This window comes from Biomphalaria glabrata, chromosome 3 (genome assembly GCF_947242115.1).
Source record: "Biomphalaria glabrata chromosome 3, xgBioGlab47.1, whole genome shotgun sequence".
Taxonomy (NCBI): Eukaryota; Metazoa; Mollusca; class Gastropoda; family Planorbidae; genus Biomphalaria; species Biomphalaria glabrata.
In genome coordinates this window covers 40,949,693-40,973,854 of record NC_074713.1, presented here as the reverse complement: position 1 = coordinate 40,973,854, position 24,162 = coordinate 40,949,693, and the positions used below count along the sequence as shown (strand labels likewise).

The 24,162-nt window shown below is 40.8% G+C and overlaps 1 protein-coding gene across 3 annotated transcripts in view; it reads left to right on the top strand.

The window, feature by feature from the left end:
• The window catches only part of LOC106078170 (delta-like protein D), a 105,115-nt gene extending 82,865 nt beyond the window's left edge, over nt 1–22,250 (top strand). For all 3 annotated transcript variants that reach the window (XM_013238960.2, XM_013238958.2, XM_013238959.2), the window contains exons 2-11: nt 1,858–2,104; nt 3,228–3,542; nt 8,577–8,640; nt 12,432–12,695; nt 13,148–13,208; nt 13,466–13,596; nt 13,733–13,902; nt 14,042–14,255; nt 14,553–15,639; nt 17,619–22,250. In XM_013238960.2, coding sequence (XP_013094414.2) covers nt 2,048–2,104; nt 3,228–3,542; nt 8,577–8,640; nt 12,432–12,695; nt 13,148–13,208; nt 13,466–13,596; nt 13,733–13,902; nt 14,042–14,255; nt 14,553–15,639; nt 17,619–17,835 — 2,580 coding nt within the window. In that variant the 5' untranslated portion in view covers nt 1,858–2,047 and the 3' untranslated portion in view covers nt 17,836–22,250. The remainder of the gene's footprint in view (nt 1–1,857; nt 2,105–3,227; nt 3,543–8,576; nt 8,641–12,431; nt 12,696–13,147; nt 13,209–13,465; nt 13,597–13,732; nt 13,903–14,041; nt 14,256–14,552; nt 15,640–17,618) is intronic.
• The last annotated feature ends 1,912 nt before the right edge of the window (nt 22,251–24,162 follow it).

The window sequence follows — 24,162 nt, the reverse complement described above, 5'->3', positions numbered from 1 at the left end:
CATCCTGGCAACACAAGATAGGGGGTTTGACTAGGATCTGGAATCAAGGAGACATCCTGGCAACACAAGATAGGGGTTTGACTAGGATCTGGAATCAAGGAGACATCCTGGCAACACAAGATAGGGGGTTTGACTAGGATCTGGAATCAAGGAGACATCCTGGCAACACAAGATATGGGGTTTCACTAGGATCTGGAATCAAGGAGACATCCTGGCAACACAAGATATGGGGTTTGACTAGGATCTGGAATCAAGGAGACATCCTGGCAACACAAGATATGGGGTTTGACTAGGATCTGGAATCAAGGAGACATCCTGGCAACACAAGATAGGGGTTTGACTAGGATCTGGAATCAAGGAGACATCCTGGCAACACAAGATAGGGGGTTTGACTAGGATCTGGCAACACAAGATATGTGGTTTGACTAGGATCTGGATTCAAGGAGACATCCTGGCAACACAAGATAGGGGTTTGACTAGGATCTGGAATCAAGGAGACATCCTGGCAACACAAGATAGGGGGTTTGACTAGGATCTGGAATCAAGGAGACATCCTGGCAACACAAGATAGGGGTTTGACTAGGATCTGGAATCAAGGAGACATCCTGGCAACACAAGATAGGGGTTTGACTAGGATCTGGAATCAAGGAGACATCCTGGCAACACAAGATAGGGGTTTGACTAGGATCTGGAATCAAGGAGACATCCTGAGATTGTAGACAACAAAAAGGTTTGTGCCTGGTTTAGATGGAAGAGGATGAAAACTTCACCATCGCCAAGCTAGATGACTTAGTCACACAAGAACTGGAGCTACGCCTGCCACTGGAGATGTCCAATCCTAACATATACTGCACGACTTGAAATCAAGGTCTTTTAGGTTCATCTTTGGTCGATGGAGATAAGTTTTATCTACAAAACACCAGCTAAATTAGATTGATTTATTTCCTATCTTATCCTCGACAACTTTCTTTCCACGCCTTCACTCTTCCCTACGTAAACACACAAATATGTTGGTGCAAATCAGTGTACAGAGTTTTATCAATAGGTCCCTTTAAGCAGTGCATCGATCTTCATGTTCCAGTAACTAAGGAAATGTCGTAATGAATCAAAGCCACGTCTTCCAATGGTTTGTTTCGGTTGTATGTATACAAGGGGTGCTCACTTAGCGACAGGCAAGGGGAAGTAATTGACACGAGGATTAACTCTTGTCCTTGTTTTGACAAGAGGTAACACAGAGCATGAAACACAGTCATTGAATACATACAAAATTTGTTGAACATTAAATCTAACCTGACTCCTTCCCCCTCCCACATTTGTATTCTTGTTGTTGGTCATCTAGTGTTGACCCGTTCCTTTACCTGGCTGAACACTAGCCCTCGACATATTGAAAACCCACCTCACTTATATTATTGGCAATTTACTGTATAGAAATGTCTTGGATTGGGGATGCGAATGTTCTCATCCTAGAGGAGGTCAAACGTAGGTAGCTGTCAATCTAAATTATTACAACTGGAAGATCTGTAAGGTGAATGAAGCTAGACCTAGACCTAGTACCGGTACTAGAAACTGAATACAAACATGACCAGTTAGGATTCAAGTGACGTCAGCACTTTCAACTCAGGGCCCGCCACTATGTTCACGTCTTTGTTCAAATAGCAAAAAGTTCATAAAAAATATATTTTAAAAAATCAGTGTGGCTTTAAAAAAATACCCCCCCCCCTTTTTTTTTACCCTATATTTTTGAAATGTATTTCCCCCTTCTCCCCCTGAGTTTCCCTACTCTTTGTTAAGTGTCCACAAGCCGGCTTTTTTTTTTTAACCCCCCTCTCTCTCCCTTTTTTTTTTCTTTCTTTTCAGCCGCTGCTGTCAATCAGTGGAAAAAAGGGGCGGGACTGAGCGGCTTCGCGCGAAGGGAAGCTGTTCGTCGGCTGGCTGGCAGAAGCAGTGTTTTGCGTGATCAAACCCCCGACTTTAGAATTTATAGTGAGACGGTAGAACGTGGACGTACTACAGACTGGTGTCCACAAGCACACACGCGCACACCAACATGAGTCCGGCACAATACGCCGTCTTATGGACCTTGTATATTCTCTGTGTACAAGAGGTAAGTCCGAACACAATTTATTTTGTTTTTCTTGTCCAGTCTCCGTGTCTCCTCTGTAATGTTGTGTGGCTGTTGTTTGGTGTGTCTGTGTGTGTGGCTCTACCAAGACGAGCGAGCGAGAGGCTCTTGTTTGTGTTGCACGACCCTCTCCCCAATGTTGGTGAGGCTCGTGCCACCTTTTTTGAGTTCTACCTTTATACCTGTAGCTTTGTGAGCGTCCTCAGGTACAAGGGCTCGCCCTACATTGCACATGCCTAGAGCTGTACATCTTTCTTCCTCCCATTCTGTCTTTCAGTATCCTAGGCCTTGAGCGTTTTGTCTTTGAGTGAGAGAGAGAGAGAGAGATGTGAGTATCTGTATCTTCCCTACTCGCCCCGTTGTCTCCCACACTCAATCCAGTTGCGTAAGTCATGCCAAAGTGAGTGAGAGAGTTATGGTTATTGTATTAGTCAAGACCCTAGTAGCACTCACTCCTCGCCCTCGTCCGTTTGTTCACGTTATAGATTGAGTAGCGTGAGCAATCCTCCACTTTTTACGAGGCGAAAATGTCTGTGGTAAAAAAGATGGGGTCACAAGTCCAGGCAGTATGTTTTTGGGGCTACGGTTGTGTAGATAAACAGTTGTGTTCCCCCTCCCCCTGGGGTCTTACCATCTTTTGTTTTGGTGTGTTGCACTAAGCATGCTGTTACCTCAGTTTAAACCAGGGAGGGAGAGACGGGTGGCGGTGGCGTGCTGTTGCCTCACCAGCGTGTCGCCCGTATTTTGTGTGCGCGTGTGTGTTTTATGCACATATCGATTTTTTCTGTGGTGAGGGTTATTGTGCTGTGAGTCTGTCTCGTAGTGTGCTGTGAGTCTGTCTCGTAGTGTGCCGTGAGTCTGTCTCGTAGTGTGCCGTGAGTCTGTCTCGTAGTGTGCCGTGAGTCTGTCTCGTAGTGTGCTGTGAGTCTGTCTCGTAGTGTGCTGTTGTCGTTCGCTTATGTGAGTGTAAATCTGTACACGGTACCTCTACACTAACTCATTCTCGTTGTATTTAGATCAATAGTCGATGTATTTTTTGATTCACTTTTTTGTTCTTTTTTCTCCCCTTCTCCAACCTGTGCCCCTCCCGCCCCCTCCCTTGCAGACTGAGACATCAGGAGTGTTAGAGCTTCAGATCAGGTCGTTCAGAAACGACATTGGACTCACGGCTAACAACACTTGTTGTAGCGGCTTCCGGCAGGACGGACTCTGCTCCTCGCCTTGTCGGACGTTCTTTAAAGTGTGCCTGGCCCACTTCCAATCGGACATCGGCAACAACCCGGAGCCCAAATGCACGTTTGCCAATTACACTACCCCCGTCTTGGGGAAAAACACCATGGATTTTACGGGCCTGTCAAACCTTCCTGTGCAGTCCCAACAGAATGTCTTCACTTTTCCAGTTACTCAATTTCAATGGCCGGTAAGTTTTGTAGTTTGTATTTCTCTTCTAGAGTAGCAATAGTGTGTTTTTAGTTTGTTTCTGGATGGATTACACACAAAAAAAAATGTGGATATATTCTGGATATAACCCAAACGGATATATGGATATTCGCTTGATATTTCGTAATGGATTACTTTTGATAAGTGAGTTTAATACTTGACGTCTGCTAGGTAAGTAACACTTTCATATTTTCTTCAGTTTCACTTTTGGATTTTTTTTATTCGTACATGCCTACACACACACACACACACACACTAGACTAAACACATGAATGTTTTGTGTGCTTGTTGTCCTGATGAAAGATACGCAACCATGTATGGTCTGTAATGGCTGTCATAATAAAAAGCTTTCAGTTTAGTGTACAGAGGTCAAACTGTCCAGTGGTTTGTTCGACCCATCACAGAACATGATTCAGTTTCCTCGTGAAACACAAATATCAATCCTAGCTACTGCTATGTCCCTTGTCTGTTGCTTCTGAAGATTTAGCTTTTTAGGCATTTTTTAAAATATTTTTTTTTATACTTTCTCTACTTGTCTCTCTTTTTCTTTCTCTCTCTCTTTTTCTCTCTCGTCTCTTGTGACTATTTCAATGCCTATAACGTACACTGGCAGCTGTGATACTCATAAAGCTTGTCTTCTTTACTTAATCCCCATGTCCACACTTTAGTCCAGACACTTAATTCAGCCTCTTGTATGACATCGTTTGAAGTCACTGTTGCATGCTTTGAACCCTCACGTCCACTCTCACTTCCAGAGGACGTGTGCCCTTGCCTTCTTACCAGCGTGTTTAGCGTCTAGCTTCTTCTCCTCCTACTTGTATTGTTTGGACGCTCCTTCAACCATCAGATCATTTGATTTAATTAAGATTACAATTATACATCAACTTAATCGTTTTCCTTGCCCGCATCCCACATCGCATTTCTCGAAGATGTATTACTTTTGTGTACTCTGTCTGTTTCTTCAGTAATCAAAGAAATTCTGTTTTGTTTGTATTCGTTCATGTTCTGTCGGTTTTCCCATGCAATAGGTGTAGCGTTGTATGTTGCCTGTATAGCCTGTAGACTGTTTCAACCTGTACTTACCTGTGAATAGAAATGTCTCTAGATTCTCCATTCACTACCCATCCTGGCTGTACTATGGTTCCTTATCTTTGCTGGCCCCTGTGTTGTGGCTACACTGATAGACTGGGCTGTGCACATGTTAAATATCTTTCCTCTGTGTGTGTGTGTGTGTGTGTGTGCATCTGTGGTTGCTTTGTAATCTATCTGGCCTGGAATGTTTACAGTTTGTCACATTGTAGTTTTGTTTACCTAGGTCCATCACTTTCACAAGTCTGACCACATGGACATGATATAGTCCACTCAAGAGAATAGCACCATAATAGGACTAGAGCAATCATCCATTTTTGGCAAGCTCACTCCCCCCCCCCTCTCTCTCTCTCTCTCTCTCTCTCTGTATCTATCTATCTATCTATTTGTCTATCTATCTATCCATCCATCTATCTATCCATCCATCTATCCATCCATCTATCCATCCATCTATCTCTCGTTCTCTCCTCTCCCCCTGTTTCTCTCTCTATATTTGCACTATTCTCATGGCTGGTTGTTTGTAGTTAATTGAATAGAGAGGATGGTCAATGTATTCACTTCTTCATTCTCGCTCTACTCCGACAGTTCCAGATTCCATTGGTATGAAGTTTATCTTGATTTTCAAAAGATATAGCTTTATTCCTTCATACTGCTTAGTAAAATACTGGTTGAAGAACCGAACTCTCTAAATTTAAAATGAGTTCGATATCTTAAAGCATATTTCAACTATGTAGCCAGTACCTAAACATTTGGAGACTCGGTAAGATGTAGCTATAACTTGAGCATCCTATAATGACAATAAATGTACAGAGCTGGCTGTACGAGACATGTATAGTTAGCCTATAGGGAGATAAGGAGAGACAGACGGACGTCCATACAATGTAGATAAATGGATGGATGGACAGATAGAGCGATGCACACGTAAGATGAGCACAACTTGAGTTCCCTGTGTAAACACCTCCTCATGGACTTATCTTCATGCCCTGAGACTCAGGTGAAACGGGGAGGGAGGGGGTTGGGAAGCTCTATTTATAACTCTTGTGGTTTTCGGGTACAGGCAACGGTACAATTTGTGGGGTGAGCAGCGCGCGCTAGATAGTGTGGGGTGAGCAGCAAGGAGAAAGTGGAGAGAATAGCGCGAGATACAGGAGGGGCTGTTGTGTCTGTTCAGACGTAACTTTTTCCCCCCCTTGGTATCAACATGGGGGCGAAGAAATAATGTTTAAGATAACAATCCCAAACCAAGGCTCCGATGGTTTGTAGGTAGCCCCTGCATTAAACTTTCATACTTAATGTTTCACCACGGTACCATTATGTTGGTCATTTTATTTTTGGTACTTTTTGAGACGAAAAGGTATCATATAAAAGTATCCCATCAATTCAAGTGTCTTTAAAATGTGTCCTCTCTGCACCCACCCGCTCTGAGACATACACAGACACACACACTCGTTATGTTGTTAGGCTCACTAAGCTCGAGATGGAATAGATGACCAATCGTTGTGTAGCGAGCACTCGACACGTGCAGAGAACCAACTTCACTTGTATCATTTATTGAACCAGCAAATAGTTTTGCACATTCTTGTAATCCGAGTCTACTCGGCGACTTGAGTGAGTAGACAAGTTCTGTGTAAACTTTTTCATTTGTAGGCACTCACGCTCTCTCTCTCTTTCTCTCACACACACTCACTTCACTTGTCATATACTTGTAGCCACTCTTTCCTCGTATTTCGGGTGCGATTTAAATGCGCCGTTCTCTATACTTAGTGACTTACCGGCGTGGTCAGTCTGGTCACTCAGCTGCAGGTAGATCTATTCAGTTGTCTAGACGGCTGGGCGCCGCGCGCAAAGCTTCCCAATAGCACCCACTAAGTCCAAGGTATTGTGTGCTAATTGTGTATCCCTGAGATGTACTGTATTGGTCTCCCAATCATTTGCCATTTCATCTGTTTTAAATGTTTACGTCACTACACCCCCCCTTTTTTCTTAGAAGACCAGTCTGGACATTGAATCATTAGTTTTTTGCACTGCTGATTAATGTATGTGTGTAACCCCCGTATAATTATAATAAAAATGGCGACGCTAGTGTTCAGACATGTGGGGAGGGGGGTACTTTAAAGCGCTACGAAAAGAACAAAATAAAGACCTATCAGTAGCCCCCCTCCCTACTCCCTGTACTTCCAATTGTTTTGCTGAAACCCTCCCTCCGATAAGAAACTCATGAATGCAAGGCTAACATTATGAATGTTTTTGCTTAGTTCACCAGGACGTAACGGTTAGATGGGGGCACACCCTCCAGCGCATGTCCAATCTTGTGGGAGGGGGGGGGGAGCTTAATCTAACGAGAGAGGGCAGGAAAGTGCATGGCTGTTGTTTTGTCAGTGGTCAAAAGCTATTTGCCCTGGCTTGATAACGTGGCTTGATCTTAATTAAGGAACTAATGGCATTGATAAGAGTGGGCGGGCCGTACTGTTTACTCGTCTGTCCCCCGGGTCCATGGAATTATTGATACAGTAGGCGCTTATTGGCATGTCACTGTGACATAGTCTGGAACCTGGATTGTTTATTAACTACTTCATCAATTCTCCCCCCCCCCTTTTCCCGTCTCAACGGTTCTTAAGTTTCCACTTCGACATGTTTTCAACAGCCCTGTTCAATGCTCCTGGTCTACTGTTACAATTATTACATTTCAATAGATATTTAGTCCATTCTTATGGTCAATGGAATTCAACTGTCTTTACGTCTCTTGAGCCCTCTGTACGGTCTACAGCCTTCACCAGAAGACAAACCGCTCACCCGAACAGCGTGCAGTTAGAAAAAAAACTAAAATCTAAATAGTATGCATCCATCGAGAGTAGAACTGCCCCCCCCCCCCCCCCAATGTATACACATGCTGTATCGGCATGTAACTCTTTTAACGATTTAAATCTCTCACCTGCCCCAACACACACACACACACGAAAATGTTTCCAATAACGTCTGGGTCATGTGTATGGCCGGCCTCCCACCCACTGACATGTTTCAAGACACTCTGTCATATTCCACGCCTCACACTTCCAGGCCAACGTCAACACTGGCTTACAGAACTGACACTGGCTCACCCGTACACTTCCACACACACACATGCACACAATAACACACCAACAAAGCCACATACACATACAAAAAAGCACATCCTGACCCTCATTGTTGACACGTAACCATAGTGACATGTCATCGTCTGCTGATGGATTTGTTCATGGGTTATAGATTTTATCGATATCTGAGCCTGTGCCAAGCCACCAAAAAAATAAAAAAGTAATCGATAAACGGCAGAAGAGGGAAGCGATGCTATAATCAAAAATAGAAGAAAAAAAACCACCCGACGGACTGCATAATCAAGATCTATTGAAAGATCTGACTGTATAATACAACATACCCTCTTTCTCCCTCCCTCTGGTGCTACTTTCTTTTGTTGCGCATTGTATTGTGTCGAGTAATGCGTGCTAATAAAAGTATGTCTTGAATGGGGCAAATGAATAAAACAATGGCTCACAATATGCTGTGATGTCCTTTTATCCGAGCTCGCCTCTTGTCGGGGCCAAACTGTTTTCACTGTACACATGTACGCAAACAAATGTTAATGTCGTTGATATTGCGTACAGACAAAAGGCAGTGTTCGTATTGTGTATGGACAAAAGGCTATGTTGATATTGTGTTCAAAGGCCATATTCATAGTCGTTTAGGAAGTATTGCATATCTAGCCATGCAGCTCATTTGTTAGGGAGGCTATCTAGTTAAACAGTCGTGTCCCCCCCCACACACACACACAATGTGATAAAATGCATATCAACTCTGGCATTCCACCTCATCATCCTCTTCCTTGGGTGCGCGCGCATGTTGTACTGGAGTTTGCATTATTGTATTTGTTGGTTTCTGTTTGTTTCAGGGGGACTTCTCCTTGATCATCGAGGCTTGGCATGATACGACCCAGGATGTACCCAGCAGAAAAGGTGAGTTTAATAACTGGAACTCACACACACAGCCAAAATAAAAAATTAGCTAGCAGAAAAAAAGATCCCCCTCCCCTCACACTGCGCACACATATATTGTGGTTTCCTCCTCCCTGAGCGCTCTGTGAGAGAGAGAAAACTGGACATTCCCAGGGGGTAGGACAATGAAGTCTTCTTTTAATAGTCTGTCACCTGTGGACACAATGTTCACCCCACCTCGTGGCGTGCTGAATACATCTCCATTCTGTGGGTGCCCTAGTCTTCTCACTATTGTCAAGTTCAAGGTCAACTTTTTTTTTTGGGGGGGGGTGTAAAAATAATTTGTAAATAGATTACAATAAAAAAAAATAATACTGAGAATCTATATTCTGACAACACCCGCTTGTATCGCCATGAACACATGCGATCTGATAATTGTAGGGACAAACTGAACATTTGGTTGGAAACGTATCAATCAGACACCTCATAGATCTAGAGTTTATTGCACTGCTAGGATTGGTTTGGGCATGTTAGTTATATTTAGAATGCCGGTAATTCCCAGAAATTCAGGAAACTGAAATGTCCTCACGGTTTCGTAATGTCAACAAAGAGTTGTCTTCCCTTTGATCTTTTTTATTCTTTGACTGTTAGAACTGCTCAGAGAGAGAGAGAGAGAAAATTAAAATACACGCTAGAGCACTGTTGATGTATCCCACTGAAAGCGTGCTACGTTGGTGAGGTTGTAGACTAGTGAGTAGCTAGTTCGCCTCACCTCGCAAAGTCACACGGGATCACTCTTGAATTAAAGTCTATGTTTACAGTTTCTTGAAGAATGTTCACATTTTAAAAAAATTAAATGCTTATTTATTATATCGTTGTTGTTTGTTTGTCACTCAGCAAATATTTGATATGTTTAAGTGTTGGGTTCAGTATCAAAACTCCTTGTCTCCCCTCCCCCTCTCCGTATTGTATCGCGGCAGCTTTATCAATAGCTTAAAAGAGTCGTTGGGGCCGATCACCCGAAACGGTGGTTTCCATTGGCTGCCGTCTCGCCGTCACCTGTATGGCCGTGTTTGATTGGCTGTAGTGGGTTCAACGTTACAGCGGACCCGTGCCATCTGTCGCTTGGCCCACATGGTGGTTCCCAGCGCATACATTCTACGAGTTATTCAATACTACACGCCGTGACCTCTCTAGCACGGCCACTACTAGATCTACTGCCGCCGTGCATCGGAAGAGATCCCTCTGTTTACACTGCAACATGCAGGCAACATCTAGTGCTATTACGTTGGTAAACCGAAGCACCCACCTGGGACTGCTTTCAGAGAAAACCCAAAGTGAGTAAGCATCACTGCGCCCTTTTAACATTCCGAAACAAAAAGTGAAACGAACTTGTATTTAAAGCGCGAGGCCTCAATAGTAAAGACTAGAGTTCATTTAGATTTCAAGCAAGGACAACTAGCCAGGCTAGTGTGCGACCAAAAAGATAGAAAAAAAAAGGGGGGGGGGGTAAGAAAATATTGTTCACATGCTGTGTCTAAAATATTAGAACAGTATGATAAACCACATTTAAAAAAAAGATATACCCCGTTAAGTTGCCACTGTCTGTCGCCAAGTTTGCTGAAAGGGCTAGGTACACTTTCTAGACTAAGTAGCTAACACTTTAAACAACAACCAATATATACTTAAAGACAACCAATATATACTTAAAGACAACCAATATATACTTAAAGACAACCAATATATACTTAGAGACAACCAATATATCAAATGTTCAGCGCCCCCCCCCCTTCCCTTTATCTTTTTTTTTTGGTCTTAATTGAACTCGGTGTATGAAACCAGTGACAGCTCCAAACATTATCCTAGCTAAACACCGGTCGCCTTGACCCCATTTCCCTCACCTGGTGAGAACATATGGCACAGGTCCTTCTACCCCCACTCCCACCCTCTCACTCTTTGTAGACTTGCTGTAGGGCTCGGGTGGGGCGCGGTGGTTGAGATCAAGGTTAGTGCGAGGTCAGGGTCTCCCCTCCCCACACACCACCCATCACAGATAACTGCACTTGTCCAGTGTCCGTGTGTCCACCTGTTCGAGATATCCACCCTATGTCCAGCCTTAGCGGTCATCTGTTCCCACGGTACTGTCTTTGGGGTGAACCTTGGAGGAAGCCATAGTTTGATGGCCCAGTCTCATCTGTTAGTGCCGCAAACAAATGGATACAAAGGGCTGTCACTCCCAGTGGAAGAAACAGAAAGTACATTGAATACGACAAATAACAAAAAAAAAGGGGGTTGGGGGGGGGGGGGGAATAAGTAGTTTACTTTTACTGTCGTTTGAGTGCCGTGCACCAACACAAACACCACCTTTTAATAATTCTCCAAAATGTTTGCAAATTAGCGCCCCCCCCCCCCAATTCGGTTGCTTATTGGCATCTCTTTCTTGAAATAAACCTACAAAGCTGTCTTAATAGAGCCCTTGTACTTTCTCTCCGATAGAGACACCCCCCCCCTTTTTTTTTTAATCTCAACAGCACTTTGAAAGGTAACATCTCTTGACACTGAGACTGTCACAGTGCGCCCAGTGTCACACTTCCCATGAAAGAAGGAATAGTGCCGCTATCTTTGTGCTGCTATCGTTTAGTGGCCAGATAGCCAGGTTTTGTGGAATTCAGCGACACAAATTGTTTTCAAGAGTTTTTTTTTTTTGTTTTCAAGTAGACAATAGTCTGATGAGAAAAACTCTGGCATTAGTTCGCGATAAGACTTCAAGTGTTAAAGACTATTCAGTCTGTAGAAAGACCAACTAGATTAATCAGTTCATTGGGGAAAGGGTCACTGTCCAATACTTCTGTATCAGTATAACTATAAAACTTGAGAAAATATACGTCATTGAAGACTACTCGCCTTTAACACTTAGAAGGGAAGCCTATTTATGTCCACAGATTGTATCATTATGTAAACATCTGTTCAAACAAATGTTCATTCGGTGCATGTAAGCTTGATACCAAGTTTGGCTTTTAGTTTTCCCCAGAACTACGTGGAAACATAAGGTGCGCTATGGTCTGTATGTGGAGTATGTGTAAGCTGGTAGACTACAATACAAATGACAAAATATCCTCAACATTGTAGCATCGAGATGAAAAGAAAATCTCTTCGGTGATCTCTTCAGCTCTAATGACGAATAATTCTTGAAGGAACTACTTTCTACGTTGCTGTCTGTTATGAATCCCCAAAGACTATTTTTAACAAATAGTAGTCCCAGTGTATTGTATGTAGCCAGCTTACAGTTTCAAGCGATATCCCTACGCCGATGATAGTTCTATTTTCATTGGAACGGAGTGGAGATAAAAAATAACCTCAATTCAGGCCAACAACAATGAAGTACAAAGTAATCGTAATATTCCCAAATGTTGTCTTCGCGAGAAAGCATCTCCAAAGCTTCGACTGTTTTATCGTGAGACTGAAACAGTGAAGAGATAGAGAGGATCACGTGAAAGCGACAGAGCTCATTCTCTTTCCCTCTTTTAAATATTTACTTTCTTCACTCTTTTATCTTCGGATTGTTTTCCTCGTCCGAAGATTATGGTTTGATAACCCTAGCCCACCAGCTTGGCACACAAATAATGGCGCCAGGGAAGTTAACAGCTTTTCTTGTGTAGACTTGGTGCCTTCCATCATTTTGTATCCCCCCTCCCCCCCCCCCCTAAACCCGATACAGACACCCCCCAGACTTTTACTTTAACACGAGATATTTTTATTTTGGAGCTAATTTAGTCAATATCTGAAGTATCTGTCTTATCTCCCTCGTGTAGATGTTCAGATGGTGCTGATAGCTCGCCTGGCCACCATCAGAGCCGCCAGTTCCGGTCCGGAGTGGTACAACTACACAGAAACCTTCAACAACAGCACTAAACAGCTCGTCTACGCCTACAGGTTCGTCTGCGAGAAGAACTACTATGGCGCCAAATGCAGTGATCTCTGCCGCCCCAGGGACGACCAGTTTGGACACTACACCTGTAGTGCTAATGGCTCCTTCGTCTGTATGGATGGCTGGGATGGCCGCTACTGCGATACAGGTGAATATTTTTTTTATTTTATTATTTTTTTTGCACCTTTCCATTGATAGGACTAACAGTACCTTGATCAAAACACTCAAGAATACTTTAGCTACATGTCGGGAAATCAAAGCAATGAATTGGTTGCTATGTGTTGTCTAGACTACAACTTTTTTTAAAAAATGTGAAAACTGATGGGTAGAGAAGGAAACAAAATATTTTTGTATTGACCCAGAAAATGGATTCAGTTGAAGTCAATAAACAAGCTCCATATTGACAACTTGTGTAGGCCAAGTCTTTGTTCAGACATGCTATTATGACTAGTGTAGGACTCTGTTCTGTAATTTCACTGACTGCACAATGAGTCATTCTTCCAAGATATTTCTCCCCAAACATCCTGATCACTAGAATATACAGCTTAGTACTTTTTTTTTGTTTTCAACTAACTTGTTCACTGACCTGTGTATTTCCAGCTGTTTGTTTACCTGGTTGTGATGCAGCCAATGGATTCTGCGACCAGCCCAATGAATGCAAGTAAGTATAACATGATTAAATATACAAACTCACAGACGCAGAAAATTTAACATTTACTTTTAATGGTTTAATTTTTAAATGTAGGCCTACAGACTTAACAAGCAATATATAATAATAGTAATATATTAAGCTAGGACAATTAATTGCTGTCTTATGATACTCAAAATGTACAGGACTTTGTCCAAAAGTATTAGCTTCTAGACCTAGATAATTGTTTCAACCAGAAAATTTACCAAAGACTTGTATGTTTTTTGTAGGTGCAAATTGGGCTGGCAAGGTACCTACTGCAAAGAGTGTATCCCATACCCTGGCTGTCAGAGAGGATCCTGTGAGAGACCCTGGCAGTGTAACTGTCAGGAAGGCTGGGGTGGCCTGTTCTGTAATCAAGGTGAGAACCCAGCACCAGTTTTAATTCTGTGTGGGCCTTGTTGCCATCTTGTTTGTCGGCTGGTCTTTCTAGGTATCAAAACACTGTTGTGGCTCATGCTTAATGATGGGTGTCTGCTTTTTTTTTTCCTCCACAGACCTTAATTTCTGCACTCACCACAAGCCTTGTAGAAATAATGGTATTTGTACCAACACGGGACAGGGGAGCTACACATGCAACTGTGTTGGGAGCTACACTGGAGATAATTGTGAACGAGAGCTAGATGACTGCAAGTCCAAGCCCTGTATGAACAATGGAGTTTGTAAGGTGAGGGTTGCCCCCCCCCCCCCCCTGCTGTAATAATTATCCCCACTTTTTTTTTCCTTTGTTAATCAGTTATTCATACATTACCCTATGTTCACTTTCATATACCCGAGTGTTAATTTCAATGGTGTATATATTTCAGGATATTGGCAATGGCTTCCAGTGTCAGTGTCCTCAAGGGTTCTATGGTCGTCAATGTGAGAGGGAGGCTATGTCCTGCAAAGCTAGCCCGTGCCTGTATGGCGGCACCTGCATAGAGAAAGATGAGACTTACTACTGTGTCTGCCCGGCTGGGTTGACTGGCCGAAATTGTGAACAGGATATCAACGAATGTCTGTCATCCCCTTGTCAGAACGGTTAGTAACATTCTAATCTTGCAGTCTGTCTACCATCTCTCCCTTTCATTGTTTATGTTGACAGTTCCTCACTGTGTTTGCTTGAGTGATTGCATAGAGCTGCAGCTGTGTCATATTTAACATGTGAATAGAGAGGGGAGACGGTGGTGGAGATATTGATCACTGACCTATATGTGTAACATTTGCCAGCCATTGATCTTGTCATGTATGTCTTACAATAGCTTGACAGTAAACATTGACAGTGGTTAAGGCACAATTATTTTATTCCTAAATGGTTTTGTTTTTCAATCTTTTTAGATGGCCGCTGCAGTGACCAGCTCAATGGCTACCGCTGTGTTTGTCAGCAGGGTTTCAGCGGCTCTGAGTGTCAGATCAATGATGATGACTGCAAGTACAAGCCATGCCTAAACAACGGCATTTGTATTGACGCAGTCAATGGCTACAGGTGTCAGTGCATGGCTGGCTTTGTGGGATCTCTGTGCCAGGATAATGTCAATGACTGCGAGATGAGGCCGTGCGCCAATGGTGGCATCTGTACCGATGAAATTAATGACTTTAGCTGTGAGTGCAAACCAGGCTTTTCTGGTAAAGACTGCAGTGTGCAGGTCAAAGAGTGTAAGCTGCACCCTTGCCTTAATGGTGGGACCTGTACTGACCTCTTGGGCGATTACTCTTGCTCATGTCCTTTTGGCTTTTGGGGCAAAAATTGCCAACTCTCTGAGAGAGTGGTGGCTGCCAGTAATGACACACTTATCAGAAACACAAACACTGGAGCATTGCCAACTACAGATCAGAAAATTACAACAACCAATGCACCAATTGATATGTTGCCCACACCCAGTTCCAGCCAAGAGAAGGAAACTGGCCTGAGCTTAACGGAGATGCTTGTTATAGTGTGTGTTGGCGGAGGAATACCCTTGATTATCATCATTATAGTTGTTACATTTTTCTTGTGTCGCAAGCGGTCCTTCCTGAACCAGCGCCACACGCAAGACAACCTCGAGAATCTTGCCAGGGAGCACAACTACATCAACAACATGAACAACAAATGCGGGGATACTTTCAGCTCCATCCCACCATCCGCATCCAACTCATCCAGCATCAAGATCAGCAATGAAGAACAGCAGGATATTAACAAGCTTAAGGCAAAACAGTTCATGCTCTCAGGGGACTGTGGTGGCTCTGATGTGGCAGGCAGCACGGCTTCTGTCATGCAGATTTCCAAGAGCAAACAGATGCTTGATGATCCTATGGAGTACCCCTCTTGCTCTAGTGCAGTTATATCTGTTGGTGGATCTAAAAATGCAGACATTCAGGCCTATGAACCACCATTCAGGAGACTTAACGTGGATTCATTACAGATAGACACAGGGACAGCAAACAGGTAAATATAGGGATTAGTTTATACAATTTTTTTAAATTGTAAATTTTTTATATTTTAAATTTGAAAAGATTTATGTTGTTTGTAAACTAGACCTTAACAAATGATCTGATACATAAACCTAAATATTCTCTCTCTCAAAAGCGTCAGTCTCTCAGCTTATATTTACCAAAAAAAAAAGTGTATTAAGTTTAATTAGCTTCCAATGTAGACCACATGTTCATCCATGAACAAGCTAAGAATACATCCAACACATGGTGCTGCCTCCATTATGTGGGTATAGTTTGTTATCAGAGATTGAAATACCTTTAATTTGCTCTAGTTGTTTCTGTCCATGTACCTTTGTACTAGGGTTATAATGTAAAAGTATTCAGCCATACAGTAAATCTATTACACTACCTACATTACTTAAGACATTACCCTAAGCTATCAGTTATCTTATCTTATATAATACAGACGTTACTTCAAAAAAGAAGATGATTACGTCCTACGCTTCATGCATTTAGTCATGCATATTAACCAATGACTTAAATTCTGCCAAGTCACTGGTTTTCCTGGCTAGCTCAGGCAACCCATTCCATGCTCTAATAGCACTAGGGAAGAAGGAGTATTTGTACAAATTTGTCCTAGCATATGGGACGAGGAATGTGCCTTTATCTTTGTGTCTTTCAGAGTATTTTATTAAATTTTGTTTTTGTATTTGAAGATTATGGTTCAGTGTTTTATGTATGATTGCTACTTTACTTTTGAGCCTTCTGTCCTGAAGGCTTTCTAAATTTAGTGATTTTACTAAAGGTGTTACTCTAGTCAAATGTGAATATTCGTTTGTTATGAATCTCAGTGTATTAAGTTTAATTAGCTTCCAATGTAGACCACATGTTCATCCATGAACAAGCTAAGAATACATCCAACACATGGTGCTGCCTCCATTATGTGGGTATAGTTTGTTATCAGAGATTGAAATACCTTTAATTTGCTCTAGTTGTTTCTGTCCATGTACCTTTGTACTAGGGTTATAATGTAAAAGTATTCAGCCATACAGTAAATCTATTACACTACCTACATTACTTAAGACATTACCCTAAGCTATTAGTTATCTTATCTTATATAATACAGACGTTACTTCAAAAAAGAAGATGATTACGTCCTACGCGTCATGCATTTAGTCATGCATATTAACCAATGACTTAAATTCTGCCAAGTCACTGGTTTTCCTGGCTAGCTCAGGCAACCCATTCCATGCTCTAATAGCACTAGGGAAGAAGGAGTATTTGTACAAATTTGTCCTAGCATATGGGACGAGGAATGTGCCTTTATCTTTGTGTCTTTCAGAGTATTTTATTAAATTTTGTTTTTGTATTTGAAGATTATGGTTCAGTGTTTTATGTATGATTGCTACTTTACTTTTGAGCCTTCTGTCCTGAAGGCTTTCTAAATTTAGTGATTTTACTAAAGGTGTTACTCTAGTCAAATGTGAATATTCGTTTGTTATGAATCTCACTGCTCTATTTTGTGTCTGTTCAGTTAAAGTGGATTGGGGGGGGGGGGGGGGGGGGGGGGCTATAAAAAAGCTCACACCATAATGCAGCTGAAATATGTAATACTAAATTCACTTCATACATTTCCATGGCTTTGTGGACTAGCACACTAAGAAGTTTGATAACTTGTCAGGCAGAGAAAACAATTCTTTGAAGCAAATAACCAACAAGGAAGTCTTATGATGATGTGTTAAATCTGGCTAAACTCTTGTACAGCAACCAAATCTTTCATTAGTGTTTCACCATGCATCTCAGTGGCAAGCACATAACCTTACCCCTAGAAATTTAAATCAAATATTTTGTTACGTAGCAATATCTAAAGGTTTCAATAATATTTAGATGTCCTATTCAAATAGTGAAGCAAATTTGTGTAATATGATTGTTTGAAAAGTTGTTCTCTTGTGCTTAACAATGCTTATAAGTGTTATTTGTTCTTTTCCCCAGAGGCCATCACCCTGACCATTCCAGTCATGTCCTAGTGAAATCCTCAGGACAGTTGAGGCCTAGTGGTTCAGAGCAAGGCATGAAAGACAGTCCTCCACTGAAAGGCTACAGCGCCTCATTGGCTTCTCCAGTCACCATTGCACCACAGCAGCAGCAGCCACCAGCTTACCTTCGTCACTTGCGCTATGATGAAGATTACTTAGCTACAGAAGTCTGATCTACTTTCCACACTCGCACACTAGATGGATATATCCACTGTTGGATTACCTTAATTTGCGGATAGCTTCTTCTGTAGGAGACAGAGACCTTGCATATCACTCAGCGCTGTATAGCACACACTGACCGCCGTTCCAGAGAAACGTTTGCGGAGCTGACTTGAAGCTATTGTACAATTCCTCCTGTTACAGCCTGTTGTTTTATGCAGAACTTTAAACTAAGGCATGTTGTTGTTTCATTCTCTATTGACATGAACAATTGTGTATAAATATTTCTCTTCCTTTGCCCATGTTTGGAAGTGGTAGGTGGAGTCAGGCTAATGCCCATGTTTGGAAATGGTAGGTGGAGTCAGGCTAATATGCCCATGTTTGGAAGTGGTAGGTGGAGTCGGCTAATGCCTTCCCCCTCCCCGTCCCAATCTTCTTTCTGACTTGTTGACTCTGAACGTCTTCATTCCTGTACAAGACTTGCATTGAACTTAATGTTCACTGGAGATACTATTCAGACATGAACTACATTTTCAAGTTCAGGGCATACATATCCTAACAGGATGATCTGTCAAAGTTGAACAATTCTTCACATTTTTCTATGCATGCTATGTTGACTTTAAAATTGCATACAGTATGCAGTTACACATATAGTTTCAGAATGCAATGTTGATCCCCCCCCTCCTAAAAGTTGCATTTAGAATGCAGTGTTGATTCAGTGGGCAAGTTGACTAAAGATTGCATACAGCCTGAAGAGTTGACTTGACATTGTATTAAACATGTTCATGTTGACTTGACATTGTATTAAACATGTTCATGTTGACTTGATCCTCCAGTGATTCAACTTTCATGTTTATTTATTTCTGACATATTTAAAATACATTTTTATACCAAAATAAATTTAGACAAATATTTTTACCAATCAGGCAATTAACTTTAAAAGTTGCTCTAGAGTCGTGTAACTAGCCAGGTTTCATTACCATTTCATTTTTATAGAAAAATGGAGTTATGTGAAATTGTCATTTGTTCACAATGAATAATCCAAAGTATCACTAGTTGATAGAGGTTACGATTGAATAGTAGAAATATTCTATTTACTTTATATTTTTATGATCATTATTTACTGAGAATGGCTGGTGAAGAATCAGAATGACATCAGGGACTTGAGTGTAGCCCCTAGAGCAGCATCTCTTATGAAGTCTACATTTAATCTTTGGTCAAGAGAATGGAATTCAAATAGTCATTGAAAACTCTTTTGGAATGTTGATTCTATGCAAAATATTTTGTGATTATTTTTATAATTTATTTTTTTTTTGGTAAAATTATCCTGTTACTTGGGAGAGAAAGAAAGATGTTCTACTTTCATTGCCAGATTTTACTGTTCCACTGTCATTGCCAGATTGAATATCTATCTCCAGTAGTTTTTGGTCCTAGTATTGTAAGCTTGTGTATATGTCTCCTTCAAATGCATGCTTCATGTGAAAGTAAGTATTTCTTGTTAGAAAACATTTTTGTCTTGATTTCTTATTTGATTTGGGCCAAACTTTCTCCATATTCAACAGTTGGTTTGACAGATAAGCTTGGAGCCATTGCTGTGTGTCTGGCATTTTGTTTGAATTTCTTCTTCCACTTTTCTTTCTCTTTGAGTTGAACAAATTAGTTCCCAGTGACCTTGACTTTGACTTCAATGTTTTCAATCATTCTAAACATTCCATCTTGTCAGAGTCAGAACGTCTGCACTAAAAAATCTGGCCTACTGATGAAGCTGGGTGATTTCAGTCAGATAATAAAGCACTAAAAGACTAAATGATCAAGTCATCTAGCTGAATGACTTTTTTTTTTCTCAGACCCTATGTGTTAAGTTATCTAGCTGATGACCCTAATCACTTTATGCTGAGGTGTTTTGGCTAGCTGGGTCAGATCATCTGTTCTGATTAAAATTCGTTATCAAATGGGCCAAAAAAAATCAAGCTTTGCTTAAAAAAACCAAGACGTGAAAGGAATAGCGAGACACTACTATCTAAAGTCTGTCTTTGTGGTTAGTCTTCACAATTGCTTGCTTTCCTGGGACGAACCAAATGGCAGCAGTATAAATAATGTTTTTTTTCTTATGTATTTTTTTTTTATTACAACTTTGTGTACAGTATGTTAAATTATTTGTTTTTATACACTTCAATTTGTTTTTCTTTTTGGATGACAGCTTCATATTTATATATAGATCATTTTTTTAAACTTTGTTTTGACATGAGGATAGGACACACATAGGTGACTATTGAATGACATGAGGATAGGACACACATAGGTGACTATTGCATGACATAAGGACAGGACACACATAGGTGAATATTGGATGACATTAGGACAGGACTAACTGATGACCATTGGATGACATAAGGACATGACTCGTAGGTGACCATTGGATGACATAAGGACATGACTCGTAGGTGACAAATGGAAGACATAAGGACAAAGGTGATTATTGCATAAGGAAGGATAAGACACACACAGATGACTATTGGATGACATAAGGACACATAGATGATTATTGGATGACATAAGGATAGGACACACATAGATGATTATTGTGTGACATAGGACAACATGGACATACATATATATTTATGACAGACATGATGTTGGCAGTCTTTATGTTTCAACCAGGGCCAATGCTTTATGCTAGTCAAATCTATACGTCATGTAGATACAACACATCTTGTCCGGCCACGGCACTGGCCTATATCACTTGTGTATATTTCTCTGTAGAATAATGTATAAAGACTTCATTTTTTGGCGTGTGTAGATCTGTTTATATGTAAGATGACTCCGCCTTGATCATAGGCAAGAATGTTGACCACAGTCTGATTAGAATCTCTTGGCATTTCATCTGCACATTAAAATCAAGATGTTTATTTAGAAGCATAATCTGTCCTTCAGTTTGTTTATTCTCTGTCAATGAGATCTTCTTTCTGCTCATAGAAACTAAAGGTTGTCCTTTTTTTTTTTTTTAAATTGTGTTCCAGAAATTGTTTTATTTTCCTTTTTTTGTGGATCCCATTGTTTTGATTGTTACTTCTATTATCTTAGCATATAGAAACAAAAAACTAAGTGCAAAACCTTTTTCTCTGTTTGTGTATTCTGAGGAGATCATTTAGTCCAGACAGAAACTTGGTTAGCATGCCAATGATTGGTTTGTTTTGTTACCTTAGTTTTAATGATGAAAACTTTTGAATGTTAAATTTACTATGTAATTACAATGATTGACTTTCTATGTTACTTCTAAATTATAAATTGATTGAATGTTAGTCACTCTATGAACTTCATTGTGACTGCTAGGTCATTAATTAAATTATGTATGATTGAGGGGCAGTGAGCCTTTTATCAATTAAGGGATGATTAATCTTTTTTTTTTTTAGTGCTGGCATATTTTTGTTTAATAAATATATTTATGGATGATTGAAGGTGTGATTGACTGTAAAAGAGTAACTGTTAAATGTCAGCCCTTCTTGTGAATGTATGTTTAAAAGCTTGCTTATGAGATTGATCAAAATCTGTAATACTTGTTCAGTTAAAACCACAATGAGGGCTAAATCTATTCACTGCTGTATACCTGCCTAAAAGTAGCTTTTATATAGAGTTCCTACCAAAATAGAAATGTGCAAGTGACACTATGGTTACTAGATTAGTGACGTATTGCACAGTGGGTAGGGTCACAGAGTACTAGCACTGAGGGATTCCATCATTCAAGAAGTAAGGATACACTAGCTTAGGAAAACAAAAAACTTGCAGAGAAATTTTAAGTTACAATTTATTTCTATCTTGTAACATTCAGATATCTTTTATTAGTGCAGCATGTATATGGCTTTCATAGCTGTGTTGTAACATCCCTCACAGCTGTGTCCACCATGTATTCATCCTCATAGCTGTGTCTGTCATGTCATCCCTCGTAGAGGTGTCCATCATGTATACATCCCTCACAGCTATGTCCATCTTGTACATGTCCCTCACAGCTGTATCAATCATGTACACATCTATCACAGTTGTGTCCAGCCTGTATACATCCCTCACAGCTGTGTCCATGTGCAGCTTGTAGCAAAGCAGTGTACGTTGTTGTCTGAACAAAGTGTGTGTGCGTGTGTGTCTCTCTTCTCGCCAAGATGCTATGTTTCCACCTACGAATACCTGTGATGACAGTATGTATATAGTTCTGTATATTTATAGCCCGCCCCCGCTCCCCCCCTCCCAATTGGAAGACTTACAATCATGATTTTTTTTTTCATAATTATTTACCATCACACACACAACTGGTTGCCTTGACAATACAAGATGGCTGCCATTGGAACAAGATGGTTTTGAACTGTATACTTTATTATGACTGTTCTGATGACATCATTAAAGAAGGTCACACAATAAACTGTTTCTTTAATATAAACATTGTCTCTAGTCTCTTTTGTTTCTGTGTCTCAATGTGTGTATAGTAAGCATGAAGTAAGTCAAGGAGATTCAATAGCTGTCAGTGGAGGCTTGTCACCTGGCACCTCCAATTAGTAACCCACTTAAAACAAATATTTGTATACCAAGATCAAAGAATTGAGGAAAATAATGAAACAAGGGGGGGGGGGGGTCAATATAAGTTACATGTATCCAATTTGGTGATCACTATACATTTAACTCTTTGATTGGCTGAAGTATTTGTAGAAATAGATATTTAGACAAATTGTTAGAACTAATAGGAAATCATTATTGTAGTAGAAATGTTTTTTTTTAATTCCTCAACAATCATATAGGAAACTTACAAGAACGTAAAAATCAAATATCCAATAATAGAGAAAACATTAAATCCCAGTTAGATGAAATAGCTTTCCACAAATCAATAAATAACTTACATCTAAAATTCTACCCGGAACAAGACCATAAAATGCATTTTCTGGGTTAATGAAGCAGAGAAACAGCAGCTAGAACAATGACAGTTTCTCCAAGAGGAATGTTCACAAACATTCAAACTAGAGATCAACATTTCAGACTAAACAAATTTAACAAGAAAAGAAAAATACATTTAAAAAAGAAAAGGGCTCACAAAAACAAAACTTTTGACCTAAAACTCAGAAAATATAAGTATTGCAGTCACTATTGACATATAACGAGTTGCCAATAGTATAAATAATTATCCTAAAGCTAACATCTACAGTTTCATGTCGCTAACAGAGAGACATACTTAGGCTACTTTAGACCAAGCAGTTAAACACACAGAGAACATAAATATGCATCTAGTTTTACAATTTACTAAAAACAAAGAACAAAAAAAAACTCGAGATTAAGCCCATGAACTAGATCCACTGGCGGATCCAGAACTTTGGAGTGGGGGGGGCGATTTTTTTCCAAACCCTAACCCTAACGCCCAGTAAACCCTAACCCTATGCATAAACGTGCGTACAGCATATATATATATTCGATATATGAGAATAAAATAAGACTGTTTCTCAATCTTCGGCAAAAAAATAGAAAAAAAAAGTATTTCTCTTGCAAGCTTGGGGGTCTGGGAGCACGCTGTAAGCTTCTTCAGTGGGGTTCGGGGCGAAGCCCCGACGCCCAAAAGCGTTTTCTTGCATTTTTCTCTGCAGAAACGCATTCTTCTGACATCTACAGCTCATTATTTATCAGTGGGGTTCGGGGCGAAGCCCCGACGCCAAAAGCGTTTTCTTGCATTTTTTCACGGCTGAAACGCCTTCTCCTGACATCTACAGCTCATTACTTATTAGTGGTGTTCGGGGCGAAGTCCCGACTCCAAAAGCGTTTTCTTGCATTTTTCACTGCAGAAACGCATTCTTCTGACATCTACAGCTCATTATCTATCAGTGGGGTTCGGGGCGAAGCCCCGACGCTAAAAGCGTTTTCTTGCATTTTTCACGGCTGAAACGCCTTCTACTGACATCTACAGCTCATTACTTATTAGTGGTGTTCGGGGCAAAGTCCCGACGCTAAAAGCGTTTTCTTGCATTTTTCACGGCTGAAACGCATTCTCCTGACATCTACTGCTCATTACTTATTAGTGGTGTTCGGGGCGAAGCCCCGACGCCAAAAGCGTTTTCTTGCATTTTTTTCACGGCTGAAACGCCTTCTCCTGACATCTACTGCTCATTACTTATTAGTGGTGTTCGGGGCGAAGTCCCGACGCCAAAAGCGTTTTCTTGCATTTTTCACTGCAGAAACGCATTCTTCTGACATCTACAGCTCATTATTTATCAGTGGGGTTCGGGGCGAAGCCCCGACGCTAAAAGCGTTTTCTTGCATTTTTCACGGCTGAAACGCCTTCTCCTGACATCTACAGCTCATTACTTATTAGT